An 18,480-nucleotide genomic window follows, 5' to 3' on the forward strand; every position below is an offset into this window, starting at 1 on the left:
TAAGTGGATTTGTCATTTAAGTTCAGCGACTTCACGTTTCCGCGCTCCTTCCCCGGGATGCGGCGGGAGACCGGAGGTCTCCCGCCGCATCCCGGGGAAGAAGCGCGGCAGCCATTAAGTCGACGGCAGCCTTCGCGCGCGGTGCCCGCCGGGAACTGTAGTCCGCCGGTGGAAGCGGCGCAGGGGCGTCGGCGTCAGCGCGGACTACAACTCCCGGCAGCCCCTGCGGCTTGTTTGCCTTCAAACGGCGCGCAACGCCTCCAGCCGCGGAGCGCGGGTCCCGCCGCCGTGTCCCACCGCGGCCACCGTCGCCGAGCCCCGCCCTCTCCCCCCACCGCTTCCCGGCCCTTTGACCCCGTTGTTATGTCGGGCCCGAGCCGCCGCCGCCGCTTCTTCCTCCTCTTCCTCCTCCTCCTCCTCCTCCCGTAGCGCCCGGAGCCGCCCCCGCCTCGCGCCCCGCCCGCCCCGCCCCGCGCGCCCGCCGCCCGCCCGCCCCGCCCCCCCCCGCCCCCCCCCCCCCCCCCCCGCCTAACGGTCCGCGCCCGCCGCGCCGCCGCCCCGCGCGGGAGGAGGATGAAGGAGATGAAGCAGCGGAGGAAGAAGGAGCGCACGTGGGCCGAGGCCGCCCGCCTGGTGAGGCGGGGGAGGGGGCGCCGCCGCGGAGGGGGCTGGGGCGGGCCCCGGGGAGGGGGCGCGGGGGCTCCGCCGGGCCTCGAGGGGCCTCCCCCCGCCTGGGGGCTCCGCTCGCCGCCGGCTCCGGCCCTTCCTCGAGTAACGGGGCTGGCGCCGCGGCCAGGCCGGGGGGGGCGGGTGCTGTGCCCCGACGGCCGGATATCTGCCGGGGCGGGGGCGGTGTCGCCGGTGCCCCCTCAGGCTCCGTGGCTGGGGGCTGCTCCCCGGTTGTTTTCCGTCCCGGGTGGGTAGAAGAGCCCGGGGGGGGAGCCCGGGGCTGTGGGGGGGCGGTGCGAGCGCAGCCCCCGGCCCGCCGAGGGGGTCCGGGACGCGCTGCCCGGGGCCGCCGCCCCCGCCCGCCAGCCCGCGGCTGTGGCGGGGCCCGGGACGCGCTCTCGGGGCGGTGCCGTCCCGCAGCGGTGCCGGTTCGGTATTTGCCGCCCCGGTGGTTGCCCGCAGCCCGGCACCGGCAGGGCGGGGGTCGTTCCCGCGGCGGGAGCGGTTCGTTTTCTCCCTTTCAGACGCCGTCAGGCTCGGCGGGAGGAACCGGCGCCTCCGGAGAGCGGCCCGGGCCGTGCCGCTGTCAGAAGTTTCGGGGTGAATCACCGGTTCCCTCCGTGCACCGGCAGCGCCCGAGGCGGCGGTGGGAGCCGCGGGGTCGGCAGCGCTGCGGCCGCCACGTTTTCGGGTTTGGGTGTAGGAGGCGTCGCGGCAGGTGGTTCCCAGTCTCTGGAGTTTTGGGAATCCGCTTCGACTTCCAAAAAAAGCGGGTCTGCCGCGAAGGTGTGCGGGACACCGCTGCCCCTCGAGCACCGCCGTGGCGAGGGGGTGTTGTCTCCGCAAAGCGTTGAGGTCGCATCTGCCTTGAACCCAATTTATAGGTATAAACCAAAAAAACCTGCGGCATCTTTGGGATGGTGAGTGCCAACTGTCGGGAGGTGTTTTTGGGGGGCACACTCGGAGGTGCTGGGGGTGTCACTCACTGCGGAGTGCCCGGTTGCTGCTGTGGCTGCCTGGAATGAGCTCCTTGTCTTCAGCCTCTGCCCAGAGCTGCTGCCTCTTCGCAGCCCGGGCAGATCCGCAGGTACAGGAGGGCCGGGACATGGAGCCAGGGGTGATGTGGTGCCTGGAGCCAGGGCTGAACTGGTACCTGGAGCCAGGGATGATCCAGCCGGCGTGGGCGGATCTCTGCCGTTCCCTTCCCGTAGCCTCGTTGGTGGTGCTGGGCTTGTGAGGATGAGGGTGTACTGGCTGTGTAGCATATGGACATCTATAGGAAGAGATTTTGAGGGCTTGAGGGTGTTTTGTTCCCTTGATTTTTCCTTTGTGGGTGTTTATTTTGGTTTTGCCTGGCCAGGTTGTGTGTTGGAGCACATCAATGTTCCGAAGGAACGGTAAGGGTGAGTCGGTGTCTGGTGCTGAGGGTATTTGAGTGAGGTCCTGGTGCTCCTTGGGAGTGAGATTTGTTTGGCCGTCAGAGTTTTCCTACTGCTTGCCAGGAGGAAACCTGAGCAGACAAGCATCTGTCTTCCAGCAAATTACGCGGCCTTTTGTGCATGAATTGTAATATTTCAGACCTACACGACTTTGCTTGAAAAACTGGAAAAGGACACGAGGCAGCCATGGTGGAACCCCGCTGCGGGAATCTGGTGGGACAGTAGTTCCTTATGCGTTTCTGTTTGTGGTGCTGGTTCCGTGAGGCAGGCGTGTCACTGCTGGTGGGTGACCTGGCACAAATTCACCTAATTCAAATGTCCTGAGCTCTACCAGGTGAAAAAAATCAGTATTTGTAGGCTGCCTAAAGCAGCACACGAGACTGTGACTCTACAGCTGTCTCCTAATACACCTCCTCAGCCTCGTTGTGTGATGGGAAAGGGATGTTTTGCATGGTTCCTCTCCCCTGGTTTTTGGCCAGAACCTCGGGCACAGTGGTGCATGAGATGTCTAAGCCTCAACAGCATCTTGGAGCCATTGATGAACCAGAAATAGAACAATCTCGTACTAGGTTATCCACTTAGAGAGACCTACGGTTGCGTAGCTGCACTTCCAGCTTGCAGGACTGATTGTAAATCCACTAAAAATAGATCTTTATTTAACACCAGTATTGCACATGCTCCCTGTCAAAATGCTTTTAATTTTCCTTTCTGACGTGCACTATTGTATTTTGTATTCCTCTCGATGTTTCTGAGAATCGCAGGCAAAAGTGCTTTTCAGCGTTGCTGCCCCCACGGAGCTAATACCATGCACATTCCATAAAATGAGCCTTTAAAGATTCATTTCAACACCCGGAGCCATCAGACTATTCAACAAGTGCTGTCAGAGGTAGATGTCTAGGAGAGTAATTGGGGAAGTGATGTAAACTTCTGTAATTAGGGACACAGGAACTCTTCACTATCAATATTATAAATAGTGGAGGGAAAAAAAAATATATGTATTTTGGGAGGTAAGGAAAAGTTGACGTTGTTTGAGTGGTAGGTCCTGGTGGAGGGTTGACGTGGCACTGGCAGCGTCGGGCCAGAGGGCCAGCGCTGGAGATGGGGCTTTGGTGGCCAAAGCTGCAGGATCTTCTCTCCCCCAGGTCCTCCGTTAAGCAGCCGGTACCCTTAATACCGCTGTTGATTGGAAATGGTTCCCCTGAGCACGGGTGCTTTTATCTTTATGTAAATGCTGGTTCGTGCTCGCGTTTAGGCTGCGTGTTTTGCTTGCCGTGCCTGCCGTTCGAGAGAGATTTTTATAAGCTGGGAAGAATTTTCTTATTTTTTCAGAGCAGGCGAGTTCCATTTTGTGGCTCTGGCGCTCGGCGGCGACGCGTTTCCCCTCGTCAGCTGCCCGCTCCCTGAGCGACGGCGCTCCGCGAGGAAGGCACGGGCACCTCCTCACCTGCGGAGGGGTTTGCCTTAGTGAAGGAGAAAGCGGCGGAGCTGTGTTGACTCGGAATTAAAATTGTTTGGTCTCTGAATATGGCTTATCACTTTCTTTGGTCTTTCCTGGAAACTCCTTGTGTTTTATCTCAGGTTACGTAGTTCTCAAATTTCCGTCCCCCACCAGATTGGCACCACCGATGCTTATGGTCTTCGAGCATCTGAAAAATATGTGTTGGGGGGAATACGGTCTAAGAAATGCCTTTTATCTCAAAATACAGTCGAAATGCAGAAGTGCAGTGACGTGGATTGGGTTTTTCTTTACCCGCGGAGGCTGGAGATGGTGCGGAGATGCCAACGGTGCCCTGCACAGCAAACGTCCTGTTTATCCAGGCTGCGGGCTCGGCGCCCGGCCACGCCGCTGCCCTGACTCAGTTCTGGACGTGCTGGTACAGAACGGGGCGTTTGGGTTCCACCACCGCCGTCCCACACGAGTCAAACCGAAAGGCTGACTGCTGTACCGCGCGGCGGCGAGCGAGATGGGGATCGCGCGGCACGGCGGCCGTTGCATCAGGGGAATTCAGACCGCGGTGACCATCACAGAGCTCCCGAGCGAGTCCCCGTCGCTGCTCCTCTGGGCTGGTCCCGGCCACGTCCTGCGCCCGACCCGCCGTCGGTTCGCTCCGTCAGGCCCGGAGCTCTGCCGAGTTCGGCGTTCGGCGAGCAGCGCCGGCGGCTCAACGGCAGGCGCAGGAGACGGCACGTGTGGGGCAGCTGTAGGGTGATCCGCTCCCGAAGAAACAGCGTGGTGTACATCTACTGCAGCTTGGTTTTGTGCATTGTTTCCTGTTTGTGTGGGTAATCTTCTTATCCACAGAAAATGCCCGGCTCTCTTTCTCAATCCTTGAAGTTCTTGCTTCCAGATGTTCTGGAGCAGTAAGTTCCACAGGCTTTAAATAAAAAGTAATGGCCTTTAAGTTCTTCACATCTAGGTGGCAATTCTGTTCTTCAGATAGTGTGTGAAAGGATGAGTTGTTACTGATTTTACTGCCTTTTTAATATCTGATGTTGCCCATTTTCTTTCAAAGGCAAACAGTCCAAATCTTTTTAGTGTCTCTACCCATCATTTTTTTTCCACATCCTTCACTCTTCTTGTCCTTTTCTGAATTCTGTCCTCCTCTGGCAAGAATTCTGACTCTTACCCGTGGTACCCTTCTTGAGCTGGAGCGAAGATGCAATGAATGCTGTAATCCAAGGAAGGTACGCTATCGAATTGCACAGTTGTACAGAAATATTCTCGTTGCCAGAAAAATACTGGATGCCTTATAGAGAGGTAGGAAGGTCCATGGCAGGGAGAACGTTGTACCTCGTTGGAGGTTGCAGACCACTGTACGGTTTTGAAGGTTCTCTGTGGCAGCAGCTGGGTCTAACACACGTTGGAGTCCGTGGTAAAGCTTCCACTGGCCTTCCTGCTGTGGGGTCAAGGCCAAATTCTGCTGCTTTTTCCCTCCTTCACATTTGGATTTCAGTTAATTAGGGACCAGATTAAAGTGAGCCTTTCGTGATGCTTACCGTGATCGAGTCTTGAGGTAGCCTGAAATTTTTCGTGTGTGTCTGTTGCAGATGAATGAGGTTTTGAGGCAGGTTATTGGATCTGAGCCGCGGCTGATGGAGCAGTTCTGTGAACGCAGAAGCAAATTCTGTAATGACACGTGATCTTTCTGTCTTTTCAGGTGCTGGAAAATTACTCCGATGCTCCTATGACCCCGAAACAGATTCTGCAGGTCATAGAGGCTGAAGGACTAAAGGAAATGAGGTTAGTATTGATGATCTTGTCTGAAACACAGTGTGGCGCGTGGGGGAGGCTGCACGCGAAGGTTCTGCAGTTCTGCCTCGTCTCCAGCCCGCTTGTCCTCTTCCTTTTTTCCTCTTTCCAGTATGGTAGTTTCAGATGATGGTATAGACATTTATATACAGGTAGGCTTTTTCTTTGACAACAACTGGAAGCTGTTCTTGGATTTTTTGATAACACAGAGAGTCTCCTTCGTTCCATCTATTGTAAAATAAATGCCTAGAGCAGATCAGGTTCTTGCACTGCGTTGTGCTTACCACTTGTATGGTTCTCTCGCAAGTAGCTCCCAGTAGTTTCTGCTGTTGTGACTCCAGTTTGAGAATAGTTTAAGTTTTGTCTTCTCTGATGCTTCATTTCTGGAGCAGATGTTATGTTTTAGGAGACTCAAGAAAGACGTTTTTCTTTGATATATGCTGGTTTCTGCTCTGATCTTTGAGCGCTGTGGTAGAGCAGCTCACGCTGTTGTGGCTCTTGCCGCTGTACAGAGGAGATGCCCGTCTCAAGGTGGGTTTCATGTGGAGAAGAACCTGATATGAAGCCTCGGAAACAACAGGAGTGGGACACTGTTTCCCTCGGTTAGGTTCCTGTGATTTTCCATCTGTTTCTGTGAGAGCAGTAGAAGATAAATACAGAGTGTCTTGCAGATCAAAGAAAGGAGGTAACCATGAGATCCAAATGCCTCAGTTAGTGCTGCGTGGCAGAAAAAAAAAATAGTTTGACTACTGGTGACAGAGAAAATAGTCTCGTTTGGCTGCTGCCCATTGATTGAATTCTGGGGGATCCAGATGTGCGGACTGTTTCCAGCCTTGCTTCCCCCTCACCTCGACTCTGCGAACTGTGTTCCATCACGGCGTTTGCGTCCCCTGAACCTGTACTTCACCCAGCTACAGAAGGCCAACGAGTTTCTTCTGGGACCCAACAACTCGCTAGCTTGTTTGTGCTCCTTGTTTGTGTCCGGAATGGGGAATCGGCTGGGGCGGTTCGAACAGTGCAAACGGGTGATGCAGGAGCTGCCGTTGTTCGGAGAGGGACGATGCCGGCGCGTGTTGCTGCGTCGGAGCCGCTGGGATGCCCACGTGCCGCTGGCGATCCTTGCCCAGGAGGGCTTCGCTGGTTTGGATGTGGGTGGTGGTTCCACAGCGCTGAGCAGAACTCGGACTGGTGTTTACTGAGGACCTCCCTACATCTTGGTTTCCATCCATACTCTGCACCTTTCTTCCGTCGGTCCTTCCACCTACGCAGACCGTTGGAGATCCGCGTGCACCGGTGTCCTCTGCCAACGGGGCGGCGGGTCCCGTCGCACACCCACATTACCCTGGTGCTCTCCCAGTTTTGGCACGTGACCTGTCGCAGTACGTAACTAAAGATCAGACTTTGGAGCGTGTGTCAAGTTAAATTCCACAGAGCTAAATCGTTCCTTCCAAGATGGTGTTTTTCCCTCGGGATATCTGCTTTTCCTTCCCCAGCCATCAATTCTCTGCTTTTAAGAAAAGATTTTTTTCTTCGGTGCATAATTGTTCCCAGAATAAAGGCAGGGATCCCGCGTGGCTGAGCACGCCGTGGACTTTGGTGCTTGTATAGAAGCCCTTCCTGAAACTCCATTTCCTGAAGGAGATAGCTTGGTGGCTTGGGATGTTTTTCCCTTGGGGTCAATCCGGAGGCAGTGTTCCATGGTGGGGGGTCAGCAGCTCTGCTGGGAGGGCTGCTGTCTGTCCGGCTGGCACGGATGGTCCTGCGTGGCTCCTGCTTGAGCCAGGGCGCTTGGGCTCAGCACCATTCCTGAGTTCGGGCTCCTGGGAGTGTTTTCCCTGTTTGATTTTTTTTTTTTTTTTCCCCCTCTTATTTTTGGGAAAACTGTGTATTTTGCCATTTTAAAAAGCGTGCTCTGTGGCTGGTTCAGCGTGCTTGGAGCGCTCTGCGAAACACAGAAGGGAAAACACTGTCTAACAGGACAGAAGGCTGAAAATTTTATTTCATAACATCTAAAAGTGAGACAGGGTAATTTTGTCTGTTGCCAAGGCTTGTGGAGAAATGTCCAAAAACCAAGCATGCTCAGGGTGGAAACAGAAATCGTTCTAAGTTTTCAATTTGAGAATTATTTTCTTTGAAATATTTTGTCTCCATCCAGTTTTCAGTTTCACTTTTAATAATAAGGAAATCGATACGGCTTTAATGTCTCTTCCAGGTAACTTTCTGCCTGTGCATGTGTGACTGATTGGAAAACATGAGATTATGTGGCACGGAAGTTCCCCAGTGGGAGCGTAGGATGGTTGCTTTAACCAGGGAGTTACGTAGGACTTGACAAATTAGTGCATCAGGCCTTTTAGTGCACTGGTCCAGTTTTGTCTGTGACCTGTCTGGGAAGACGTTGCAGAAACACGTATCTGTACAGTTTATGTCTTTCTACTGCTGAATAAATTTGGGGTTTTTTTTTTTTGTAAAATCGATCCAACTCTGCAAGCTTCAAGCAGAGAAAAGGAAGAAACAGGTAATAAAAGTTAGAAATGTCTAAAAATGGCTGAGAGTGACTTCAAAACTGGCATGATGTTCCCTGTTTTCTGCCAGCTGCTTTGCTGGGATGTGTTGAGGCTGAGGCACGGGTCGAAAAGGAGAACAGTGATGCTGTTCTGACGGAACGTGTGTCCCGTAAAGCTAACGAGCATCGTCTCCGTTCCCCTCAGCCACCCAAAAGGTGCCCGTTTAAACAGGTCTTGGGCTGTTTTCTTGGTCAGAATCTCTTAAAACTCGCCGTTTTCTGTCTGCCTGTGTTTCAGTGGCACTTCTCCGCTCGCCTGCCTCAACGCCATGCTCCACTCCAACTCCAGGGGAGGCGACGGGCTCTTCTACAAGCTGCCTGGACGCATCAGCCTGTTCACGCTGAAGGTGAGCGCCGAGCCCTGCGTGTCGTGTCACAGCACTCACAGCTGAGCGTGAAACTGCCACGGAGCATTGCGTGAGCTGACCGTGCTGCGCGTGGGATCCTCCTGTGGAAGAGTGTCTGGAATTCCGGGGTTCATTAGAGCTTGTACCTTTCAGCTGTGTTCAGTCATACATAGAATCATAGAATGGTCAGGGCTGGAAGGGACCTTCAAAGGCCATCTAGTCCAACCCCCCTGCAAGGAACAGGGATATCTCCAACTAGATCAGGTTGCTCAGGGCCTCGTCCAACCTGGCCTTGAACGTCTCCAGGGATGGAGCATCCACCACCTCTCTGGGCAACCTGTTCCAGTGTTCTGCAACTCTCATGGTAAAAAATTTTTTCCTAATATCCAACCTGAATCTACCTCCCTCTATTTTAAAACCATTACCCCTTGTCCTATCACAACTGGCCCTCCTGAACAGCCTCTCCCCATCTTTCCTGTAGGCCCTCTTGAGGTACTGGAAGACCACTATAAGGTCACCCTGGAGCCTCCTCTTCTCCAGGCTGAACAGCCCCAACTCTTTCAGCCTGTCCTCATAGGAAAGGTGCTCCAGCCCTCTTATCATCTTCGTGGCCCTCCTCTGGACCCTCTCCAACTGGTCCATGTCCTTCTTATGTTGGGGACTCCAGAACTGGACGCAATACTCCCAAGTGAGGTCTCACGAGGGCAGAGTAGAGGGGGAGAATCACCTCCCTCGACCTGCTGGCCATGCTAATATGATAAATTCCTTTTAAAAAACCCTATTATTTCTTGACTCACAGAAGCAAGAGAAATCCTCTTATTCCAGCACTCGGTGTCCAGCTCAGGTGGCCGCTTATTGAAACAGTCCCATTCACTCCCGTTCTGCCAGCCATCAGGGAACACAGCCAGTCACTAAATTAAATTGGTCTGAGAGCTCGTAGCTACACGTAAAATCTCGACAGGAGGTTGTACATTCATTCTTCTGGTTGGTTGTTGTGTGTTCTGCTGCGTTCCGTGTGTATGTGGCGTCACCGTTTTCCTCAGACCGTGAGGTCTCTTTGGAATGTTGTTTATTTTTAGTTCATTGTCCCAGTAGTCTTAAATGTTGAAAATGTTTAGAATCATGGAATGGTTTGGGTTGGAAGGGACTTCAAAGATCATCTAGTTCCAACCCCCTGCCATGGGCAGGGACACCCTCCACTACACCACATTGCCCAAAGCCCCATCCAGCCTGGCCTTGAACACTGCCAGGGATGGGGCAGCCACAGCTTCTCTGGGCAACCTGGTCCAGTGCCTCACCACCCTCAGAGGGAAGAATTTCTTCCTTAGATCCCATCGAAATCTCCCCTCTTTCAGTTTAAAGCCATTGCCCCGTGTCCTGTCACTACACGCTCTTGTAGAAAGCCCCTCCCCAGCTTTCCTGTAGCCCCTTTAAGTACTGGAAGGCTGCTATAAGATCACCCCGGAGTTTCTGGTCTTAGGCTTTTCTTTTGCATTGTTTTGTATTGTTGGATTCCCTGATAAATACCAGCTTGATAGACAACAGGTATCTCAGCTATTTATTTGCATCTTTTTTTTTCCTTCTGTCAGAAAATTGTGTTGAGTTGCCATATTCTGCTGAAAACAGATGGAATTGAAATAACTTTGATTATACGAGTAGTAAATACATCTCCTAAGCTTACTATTGTAGTAGTTGGCTGCTCTGTGCTGCCTGTTCTTTTGCAGTAGGAATGAGATATTTCTCTTTGTTAGAAACTGCTTGCTTGCAGAAGAGTGTGACAAATTATTAACCTTCTGTATTTTGGATATGTTTGAGTTGGTTGTCTGGGAGGTGTCTATGAGGTGTGCCGATAGTGTAGGTGACTTCTGTTCCGCTACGAGCCCAAATGTACTTAAAAATATCTTTCTGCCTCAAGGATTAGCATAGGAAAGATGAAAAAAAATTAAGCTTACCAACTATCTCCACTAAACCATCTGTTCCCATTGGTGTAAGTTGCAGTGCTTGGGAGGGAGGCCTGTAGCCATCCCAGTTCTGTTTGCCCGTTTAGAAGGATGCCTTGCAGTGGTCTCGGAACCTGTCTGTGCCGGAAGGAGAGGAGCTGGAGGATACAGCAGACGCAGAGAGTTGCGAGTCCAATGAAGCAAGCACTGTGAGTGGTGACAACGATGGTAAGTGTCTAATGACATTGACCTTAGACTATAGGATCTACTTCTGTGTCTGACTGAGTGCCCATCTCTTTCAGTGTCTCTTGATGAAACCTCCTCTAACGCCTCCTGTTCCACTGAATCTCAGAGCAAGGGACCTGCTGCTACCAGGGAGAGCTACAGAACTGCCTCCCAGGTAGGGGAAAGTGGGACTGAGGGGTGGTGTGAAGCCTCTCAAGGGGGACTTTCATTACTGTGTGATGGCTGGGCGAGTGTGGCAGGCCCTGGTTGTGCACAGGTGCCTCAGAGAGGGTTATGGGGCTGTCTCCTTAGGTGAGGAGTTTGCAGTATGGGGAGGGATCGTGTACAGGAAAGTCATTTTGAATTCTCTGCTATTCATAAAGGTAACAACACCTGAAGGTTTACCCAGGAGCGAGGTGGTTCTTTAACTGAGGAATGTGCTGCTTAGAAGGTTATTTTACCTCTCTGAAATGTCTTTGTTCCTTTGTTTTGTTTTTGGTTTCTTTCTGGACTGCAGACAACCAAACAAAAGAAAAAGACTGGTGTAATGCTGCCACGTGTTGTCTTAACGCCCCTGAAAGTCAACGGGGCGCACATGGAGTCTGCCTCTGGTGAGCATTGCTTTTGGTTTGGTGCTCTTCTAGTGACTGCCCAGAGCTTTCCATCAGTAGCCCTTAGTTATCTTCAAGTTTGCCTGAGGGCTGCTTTCACTCTAGTGAGAATGCACGTGACTGTACAGAGTGCGTGTTTTTCTCCCTCAAAATAGTTGGTGACTGGGCACTGCCCTGCAGTAGTGGATCTGTTATTAGCAGATAATTCTTCTACATTGAACCGCTCTAAGTTGGGCTTCTGCTGCTCTTTGCTGTTTTTTATGACATTGTTTTGCGTTCAGGCTTCGCGGGAAGGCACGCGGACGGGGAGAGCAGCAGCACGTCCAGCAGCAGCAGCAGCTCCTTGGCCCCGTGCAAAGCCACGCTGCGCAGCCGCACGGAAATCAACAGGGATCCTCCGCAGCTCCTCAGGGGTATCCGCAAGCCCACAGCTGGTAGGTGCTTCTGATTGAAGTTAGGAGAAGAGTTGGCCAAAAAAGCAGGCAGTGTTGGAGTCTGTGTGTATCTGAGAAGAGAAGATCAAGGTTCTCTTTCTCCAGAAGGCGTATGATGATCTTCAGGCCCCTAAGCCAGACCTTCTGTGAGACAGTTTTTTTAAAAGTTTGCCTAGTCTGAGGAGCAGCATCAAGACTTGTACCTGAATGTGACAGAACTGTGACCTCATACCAAAATTCCAGATGGGTGTCTCTTAATTAGCGGGGTTTGAGAGTCTGTCTTCACACCTGAATACTGCGGTCTTCTCCGTCTGCCTTGCTCCTTTTGCTGTAGTAGTTCGACATGAATTTCTTGCCCGTGATGCTGAAATCCTTTTACCCAACAATGTCTATTTTATTTGCCTGCCCTTAAACTCCAGGGCAGATGAAGCGGAACAGGGGTGAGGATATCGACTTCGAAACCCCCGGCTCCATCCTGGTCAATACGAACCTGCGAGCTCTGATCAACTCCCGAACCTTTAACGCGCTCCCGTCGCACTTCCAGCAGCAGCTCCTCTACCTCCTCCCAGAAGTTGACAGACAGGTATGGGGGTGCAGCTCTTGGGAGTTTTCCATCCCCGGCACGGCCTCGTGCTGGCGGGCCACCGGAGCAAACGTCCCTGTGTCCGGCAGGTCGGGGCCGACGGGCTGATGCGCCTCAGCGGCAGCGCTCTGAACAACGAGTTCTTCACGCACGCCGCGCAGAGCTGGCGGGAGCGGCTGGCTGATGGTCAGTAGGTTTGCTTTCCTCGGTGGCTGGGGGAGTAGTGCTCATTTTATGGCATTTTCGGGTTTTCTTGGGCACTTAACGAGCGGGAGTTTAGTCTAGCTTTGCAGGGAATCTGGCTACGTTGCCCCAAACTTTTATTTTTAAAATCAAAGATGTGTTTTCCTTTGGTGCCGTGAGACCTTCAGAACAAAGTGGTGGAGGTGTAAAGTAGTGCTAGACTTACCTTTCCTTAAATGGAGGGCTCTGGTAAAACATGTTTGTTTGGGTTTTTTTTCAAACTTGCTTGGGACTGTGTAACTCTTGCCCTTAAAGAGGTGTGGGCAGCACGTGGATCCATAGTAGAGTGGCGAGCCGGGTGGTGCCGGAAAACCTGTCCTTCGTGTGTCCAGCTACTGTGCTGCTGAAACACAAAAGGTTGCATTTGCAGAATCAGTTTTGTTTGAACCTGAATTTCAGCCTCTTGCTTCCGCGCAGGTGAATTCACTCACGAGATGCAAGTTCGAATTCGGCAGGAGATGGAAAAGGAAAAGAGAGTGGAGCAATGGAAAGAGAAGTTCTTCGAGGACTACTATGGACAAAAGTGAGACATTTTACCTGATCTGTCCTGTTTTATCTGTGTTTATGCAGATGGCAGAGTGTTTCTGCTTGTGGGGTGAATCGTTCAGACTGTTCCAGGGAAATCCGTAGTGAAGCTGGCTGGATCGCACAGGATTTTGTAGCCCATCTATTTTGTTTTCCCAGACAAGTTAATATTACTCATTTTCCATCCCAAATCTTTCCACTTTCTTGTTTTTTTTTCTCATTCCCTGTGATAGTAACGGGGGACAGCAGATGTACAGGCTGTCTGACTCAGTGTCTGCTTTGCAATCCGTGTGTCGCGGTGTGCAGTGGTGACGGTGCAGCTGTGAGCAAATGGTTAAATGCTTCAGCTGGGATGGGCTTTAGCCTTCAGCTAGTTTTTATGTTTGCATCGTAGGCTGGGCTTGACCCAAGAAGAATCCCAGGAGCAGAACTTGGTGCAAGAGGACGCCGAGAACAGGACAGGACTGTCTGTCAAGGGCGAAGCGAGGCTGCCGCGCGGCGCGGCGGCGCGGCAGAGAGACGGGCACTTCAAGAAGCGCTCCCGGGCCGAGCTGCGCTGCAGAGCCAGGAGGAGCCTCTACAAGCGGCGGGAACCTGAGCAAGCGGAGGCTTCCAAAGAGGACTGCTCCCGTGGGACCGGATCCCTCTCTTCGGAAAGAGACGAAGCCCGAGGTAGACCTGGAGAAGGATGATCTGACGAGCCCTTCGGCCGCAGCGCCGAAGCCGGAGAGTTCAGAGTTGCACCTCTCTCCAGAGACTTCCAAATCACACAGTAAATCGGAAGATCTGTCCTTGGCAGCTGCAAACAGGATTCCCAGTTTGCCCCAGGAGGACTCTGCTCGGGAGTCCAAGGACCAGAAGAGGAAATGCTTTGAGGAGGCTGCCTCTGCATCCTTCCCCGAAAAGAAGCCCCGGCTTGAAGATCGTCAGTCCTTTCGTAACACAATTGAAAGTGTTCACCCAGAAAAGCCACAGCCTACTAAAGAGGAGCCAAAAGTCCCACCCATCCGGGTAGGAAAGAGAATTACAATTGCTTGGTGTCTCAGGGCTGTCACGCTCAGTAGCACTGAAACGTTATTAAAATGTCAAGTGTTGTCATCTCAGGAGAAGTGGAAGGGTTCCACTGGCAGAGCTGGCTAAGTACCTCTGATTGCCACAGTTTACTACCTTACTGAGACGGGCAAAGAATGGAAAATCATTCCAAGGTCTTTGCACAGAGCACAGGGTAACTTTGACTTACTCCGTTAGTTCATGTTTCTGTGGATACAGAAATCACTTTTCCTGAAACTGGCTGAATTCTTGCAAAAGACACCTCCAAATCGTATTCTTCATCCTGCGTGGTTTCTCAGTTCCTGTGCTTTTGGGCAGAATCTTGGTATTCCTGCTGGCTTTTCCCCTTTGACTAGAAGTGTCCATCTCGTTAGCTTCAGGGTAGTCCTCCTGGTGTCAAGGAGACCGTTTTTATTTCTGAAGATCCAAATGCAAATCATTCACTTCGTATTTGTCTGCTGGCTCTGGTAAAACGACATTAATATTAACTGAGCGTGTTATTATTAGCTATTATTACCGGAGCTATTAACAGGGCACGTAAGCAGAGGTTACAGGGCACATGCTTCTGTTCTGTCAAAATGCTTTGTTAAGTTGGAATTCTGAATTTTTGTTGAATTCTCGTGATAAGAACTGTGATGAACAGGTGCTAATGAAAACGTCTGAAAACGGTCAAACGCTTAGAACTCATTGCTTTTCCCTTTCTTTCAGATTCAACTTTCACGTATTAAACCACCCTGGGTGGTTAAAGGTCAGCCCGCTTACCAGATATGCCCCAGGATCATCCCCAACTCGGAGCCCTCCGGCCGGGGCCGCAGCCGCAGCGGGGCCAGGACGCTCGCCGACGTTAAAGCCCGCGCCCTGCAAGCCCGAGCCCAGCGAGAAGCCGCGACCGCCGCCATCGGAGGCGGGGGCGGCCCCGGCGGGGGGAGAAGCCCTGACGAAGGAGGTGGCGGCGGGGGAGAGTCCGGCAGCCGTACGGAGCGCAGGAGATCAAGGAGAACTCACGGAAAGCGTTCGTCAGATCTACAGCGAGCACAACTACTGCCGGCTCTCCGTCTGAACGGAGGAGAGGCCAGCGCGGAGGTGGCCGCTCGCGAGGCCGACGCGAGTCCCGTCCTCGCCTCCGGACAAAGCCCCTGCTCCTCAAAGAGCGAGGGGAGCGGTGATCCGGGGCGCGCTGCAGGCACCAGCTCCGGGGAATCTCAACCCCCTGGAAGGTTCTGCGATGCCTTGACTGGGTCATCCTTAGACAGTGCAACTTCCGAGAGGCAGGAGGAGAGCCCTGAGCAGCTCCTCCGTGCCCCAAGGACCGAAACCCCGTCTCGTGTCTCATCGCAGGAGAGGCAAGGCGCCCAGCTGAAACGTGTGGTTCTCCCAGTAAACGGCCTGTCTCAGGCGCAGGGAGCTGTGGTCAGTCCGGCGGGAGATGGGGTGGTGTCAGAGCTCGGAGATGGCAGTGCTCCCACCGAGCGGCTGGATTATCGTTCTGGCGTAAAGGAAAATTCCTGCGGTTGTCCTGCTCTTCTGCCAGAGGCATCGTCAGGGGGTAAAGAATGCCGTGAGCCAGAAATGGTGTCTAGATTTAGATTTCATGGTTCTGAAACACGTGTGGAAAACTGTGTCACCGGCAGTGGTACCTCCAAAGCGGCGACTGCTGGAGTGGAGGAGGCAGCCCCGGCACGGCGTGGCTTCACGCAGCTGCAGGCAGAGGAAGAGGCCGATGGCAAACTGAGTGAGGAAGAAGAGAAGGCAGAGCCTCTGGTGAAACCCTCCCTACACGATGACTTTATTTCTCAGAATAGGATAGATACCTCTGAAAAACTTGTGCAGCTGAGGGAGAGGTGCCCCAGGACAGAACCAGAAAACGCACACGGGCCACTGAGAGGGACCCAGGAGTTCGAGACAAACGGAGATGATGAAGTCCGGAGTACACACAGTGAAACAACAGACACTGCTTCGGATCTCGAAGCTGACGTAGCTGATGAGAGTGCAGGGATGGATCTGTGTTGCAGAAGCGTCAGCTGTAGGGAGGTGGTTGGGAAAGACTCCCCCTGCCACAGCAGCACCGAGAGAGGTGACAGGATTAGATCAAAACCATCTGTGGAAGCAGCCAGCCTGGCCTACGTCGTGGACTTCCCCGCCGTCTCTGTGGCGAGCGCTGCGCCTCCGTCGCAGAGGTGGGCACCACGCGCAGCGTTGCCCCAGAAACCCGAGCGGCCAACGGGCTCCGCTCGGCCCGTGTCCTCTGCTGAAACCAACAACCCTTTGGTGATGCAGTTGCTTAAGGGGAACCTTCCACTGGAAGAAGTTCTCCCAGTATCTCATGCCAACGTCAAGCTAGAAGCTACAGAGCCACCGCTGGACAAGCAGTCAGAAAGCCTCTCCCTGCAAATGGAGAGAGGTGGAAGCTGCTATTTTGGCAAAGAATCTTCTCCAGATGTAGGAATAAAGATGAGTGCCCTAAGCAGGAGTGATGACTTCCACTCAGTGAGATCTTCTGTAGATCCCCAGGAAAAGAAGTGCGGATCAGGGACAGCGTTGCCTAGAGCAGAGGACGCGGAGGATCGGCCTATTTCAGAAAAACATTCCAAAGTTGGCTCGACTTTAAGCTGCCAAGACCAACTGGCAAATGTGGCGAGTGCCTCTCAGAAGCCTGAGGACACGGGCCCTCGGGAAAGAACGTTTTCTTCCTGTAGCTTTGAGGAGCAAAAGGAGTTGTCCAAGGTCCATCGGGTGCCACAGCACGACCCATTAACAAGTGTCATCACTAATAAAAGTCCAGAGAAGTTGAATGCCTCTACGGAGCCTCGTTTTTTATCTCCAGCTGCAACTTCTCTTGGTCCAACTCAGACAGGAGGTACATCGGTTGATAAAAATTACGTTGGAGTTCAAGGGAAAAAACTCTTTGGTTCTGGTTTTCCTTGCAACTCCAGTGTTAGACTACATCACTCCAGGGCTTTGGATCAAGTTTCAGCCACGGGAACCTTGTCCCCCAGCAAACAGATTCCTCTGAGCAAGAGCTGTGCACCAGGAGAAGGAATGCCGGCTGCAAGGGAAGAATGGACTTCAAAGCAGCGCAGCGCCAGCCTGGGCGGGATGAAAAACGAGAACGTGTTGGCGTGTGGCAGCGCGGCCAAGAGGAACGCGGAGAACCGGAGCGATGCAGCGCAAAACCCCCTGGAGCTGACGGAGCATTTGCAAAGCCTTCCGCTGGTTATGGACTTGCCGTTTTTTAAGTTTTCGAGGGAACCGGGAAAAGGACACAATCACCCTTTGGAGCCTTCTTCCATACCCTCCCAGCTCAATATCAAGCAGGCGTTTTATGGGAAGCTTTCTAAGCTGCAGCTTAACTCCACCAGCTTTAATTATTCATCCAACACTCCAGCTTTTCCCAGAAGTCTGGCTGGAAGCGTGATGCAGCTAAGCCACAAAGCGAACTTTGCTGCGAACCGGAACACGTCCCTCTCCGTGCAGATGTTTGCTGACGGCAGCAGCGTCGACGAGATCTCGTTCCAGTGCTCGTGCAGCCTGAAAGCCATGATCATGTGTAAGGGCTGCGGGGCCTTCTGTCACGACGACTGTATAGGACCCTCCAAGCTTTGTGTACTGTGCCTTGTGGTGAGATAATAAATTATGGCCCTGGGACAAACTGCATATTCAGTGTGTGTATTTTGATGACGACTGGTCCTAAAGCTGTACACAAAATACTGTTCTGTGCATAGTAGAAATGCTGTTACACTTTGTTTTGGTGAGGAACGTTGACTTGCCTTCCCACTAAAACCTACAGTGCGAAACCCTTCCTTGCTCACGGTTACGCTCCAGCCCCGCTGGCCGCGCCGCCCCGGAGCGATCCGCCTGCTCCGCGCCGTCGCGGGAACACCGGTCGTGCTGCGGCGCACGGGCAGAGGCTGCCGCCTGAGCGAGAGGCAGTTGGCTGTGGCGATCTGGGGACCCTCTGTCGAGGAGATCTTGCATCCAAAGGAACTGGAACAGGGTGTTTTCTATTTCAGGGCTGCGCTCCGTGAGGCCCTACAGTCTTCCACTCTCCCCTTCTGCCATCTCCGTTCCCGGTTTGCGTGGGAAGTTCCGCTGTACGGCAAAGAGCCGCTCTCGGCGACGGTGCCGTGCGCTCTGAGGATGCTGCAGCAGGAGGTGGTGCCCGGTTGTCGCTGCACGGGTGGCTGCAGAGCTGGTACAGCTGGACGGAGCTGGCTTGGAGGGCACGAGGAGAAAAGAAAAACCAAACCAAGTGGCAGGTGCCAACCGAAGGCCTTCTGCTGGTCTGCAGGAAGACATGTGGCCCGGGGAACCGGTGCCTGGCTGAGCTCTGGGAGCAGCTGCTGGGACTGCCTCTTTGGGCTGACTTGGCACAAACTGGGAAACGTCAGGGGCTCCAGCAGCTCACTGACGTGGCCGGCGACCTCAGCACCGCGTCCCCGCAATGAGGACCTTAACGTGACATCCAGCTGTGCGAGTGTCCAGCTGTGCATCTGTGTGACCATCACCTGACACTTAAAGCAGTGTTTTTTCCTTTTGTTGTTTTTTTTTTTTATATTTCATTCTTGGATGTATAAAGTGAATTATTTGGCTCTGTAAGTACC

General features: G+C 53.2%; 1 protein-coding gene across 1 annotated transcript; it reads left to right on the forward strand.

The window, feature by feature from the left end:
* The first annotated feature begins 557 nt into the window (after positions 1-557).
* ASXL1 (ASXL transcriptional regulator 1) lies at positions 558-17,695 on the forward strand. Its single transcript, XM_086622728.1, is given in 13 exon segments — positions 558-633; positions 5,267-5,349; positions 8,160-8,268; positions 10,316-10,436; positions 10,511-10,608; positions 10,951-11,044; positions 11,326-11,478; positions 11,898-12,061; positions 12,151-12,247; positions 12,722-12,827; positions 13,224-13,440; positions 13,442-13,840; positions 14,588-17,695. Coding segments are annotated over 13 exon segments (4,620 nt in total). The 5' UTR covers positions 558-573; the 3' UTR covers positions 17,507-17,695.
* Positions 17,696-18,480: the final 785 nt, after the last annotated feature.

Source organism: Tauraco erythrolophus, chromosome 18 (genome assembly GCF_009769465.1).
Source record: "Tauraco erythrolophus isolate bTauEry1 chromosome 18, bTauEry1.pri, whole genome shotgun sequence".
Taxonomy (NCBI): domain Eukaryota; kingdom Metazoa; phylum Chordata; class Aves; order Musophagiformes; family Musophagidae; genus Tauraco; species Tauraco erythrolophus.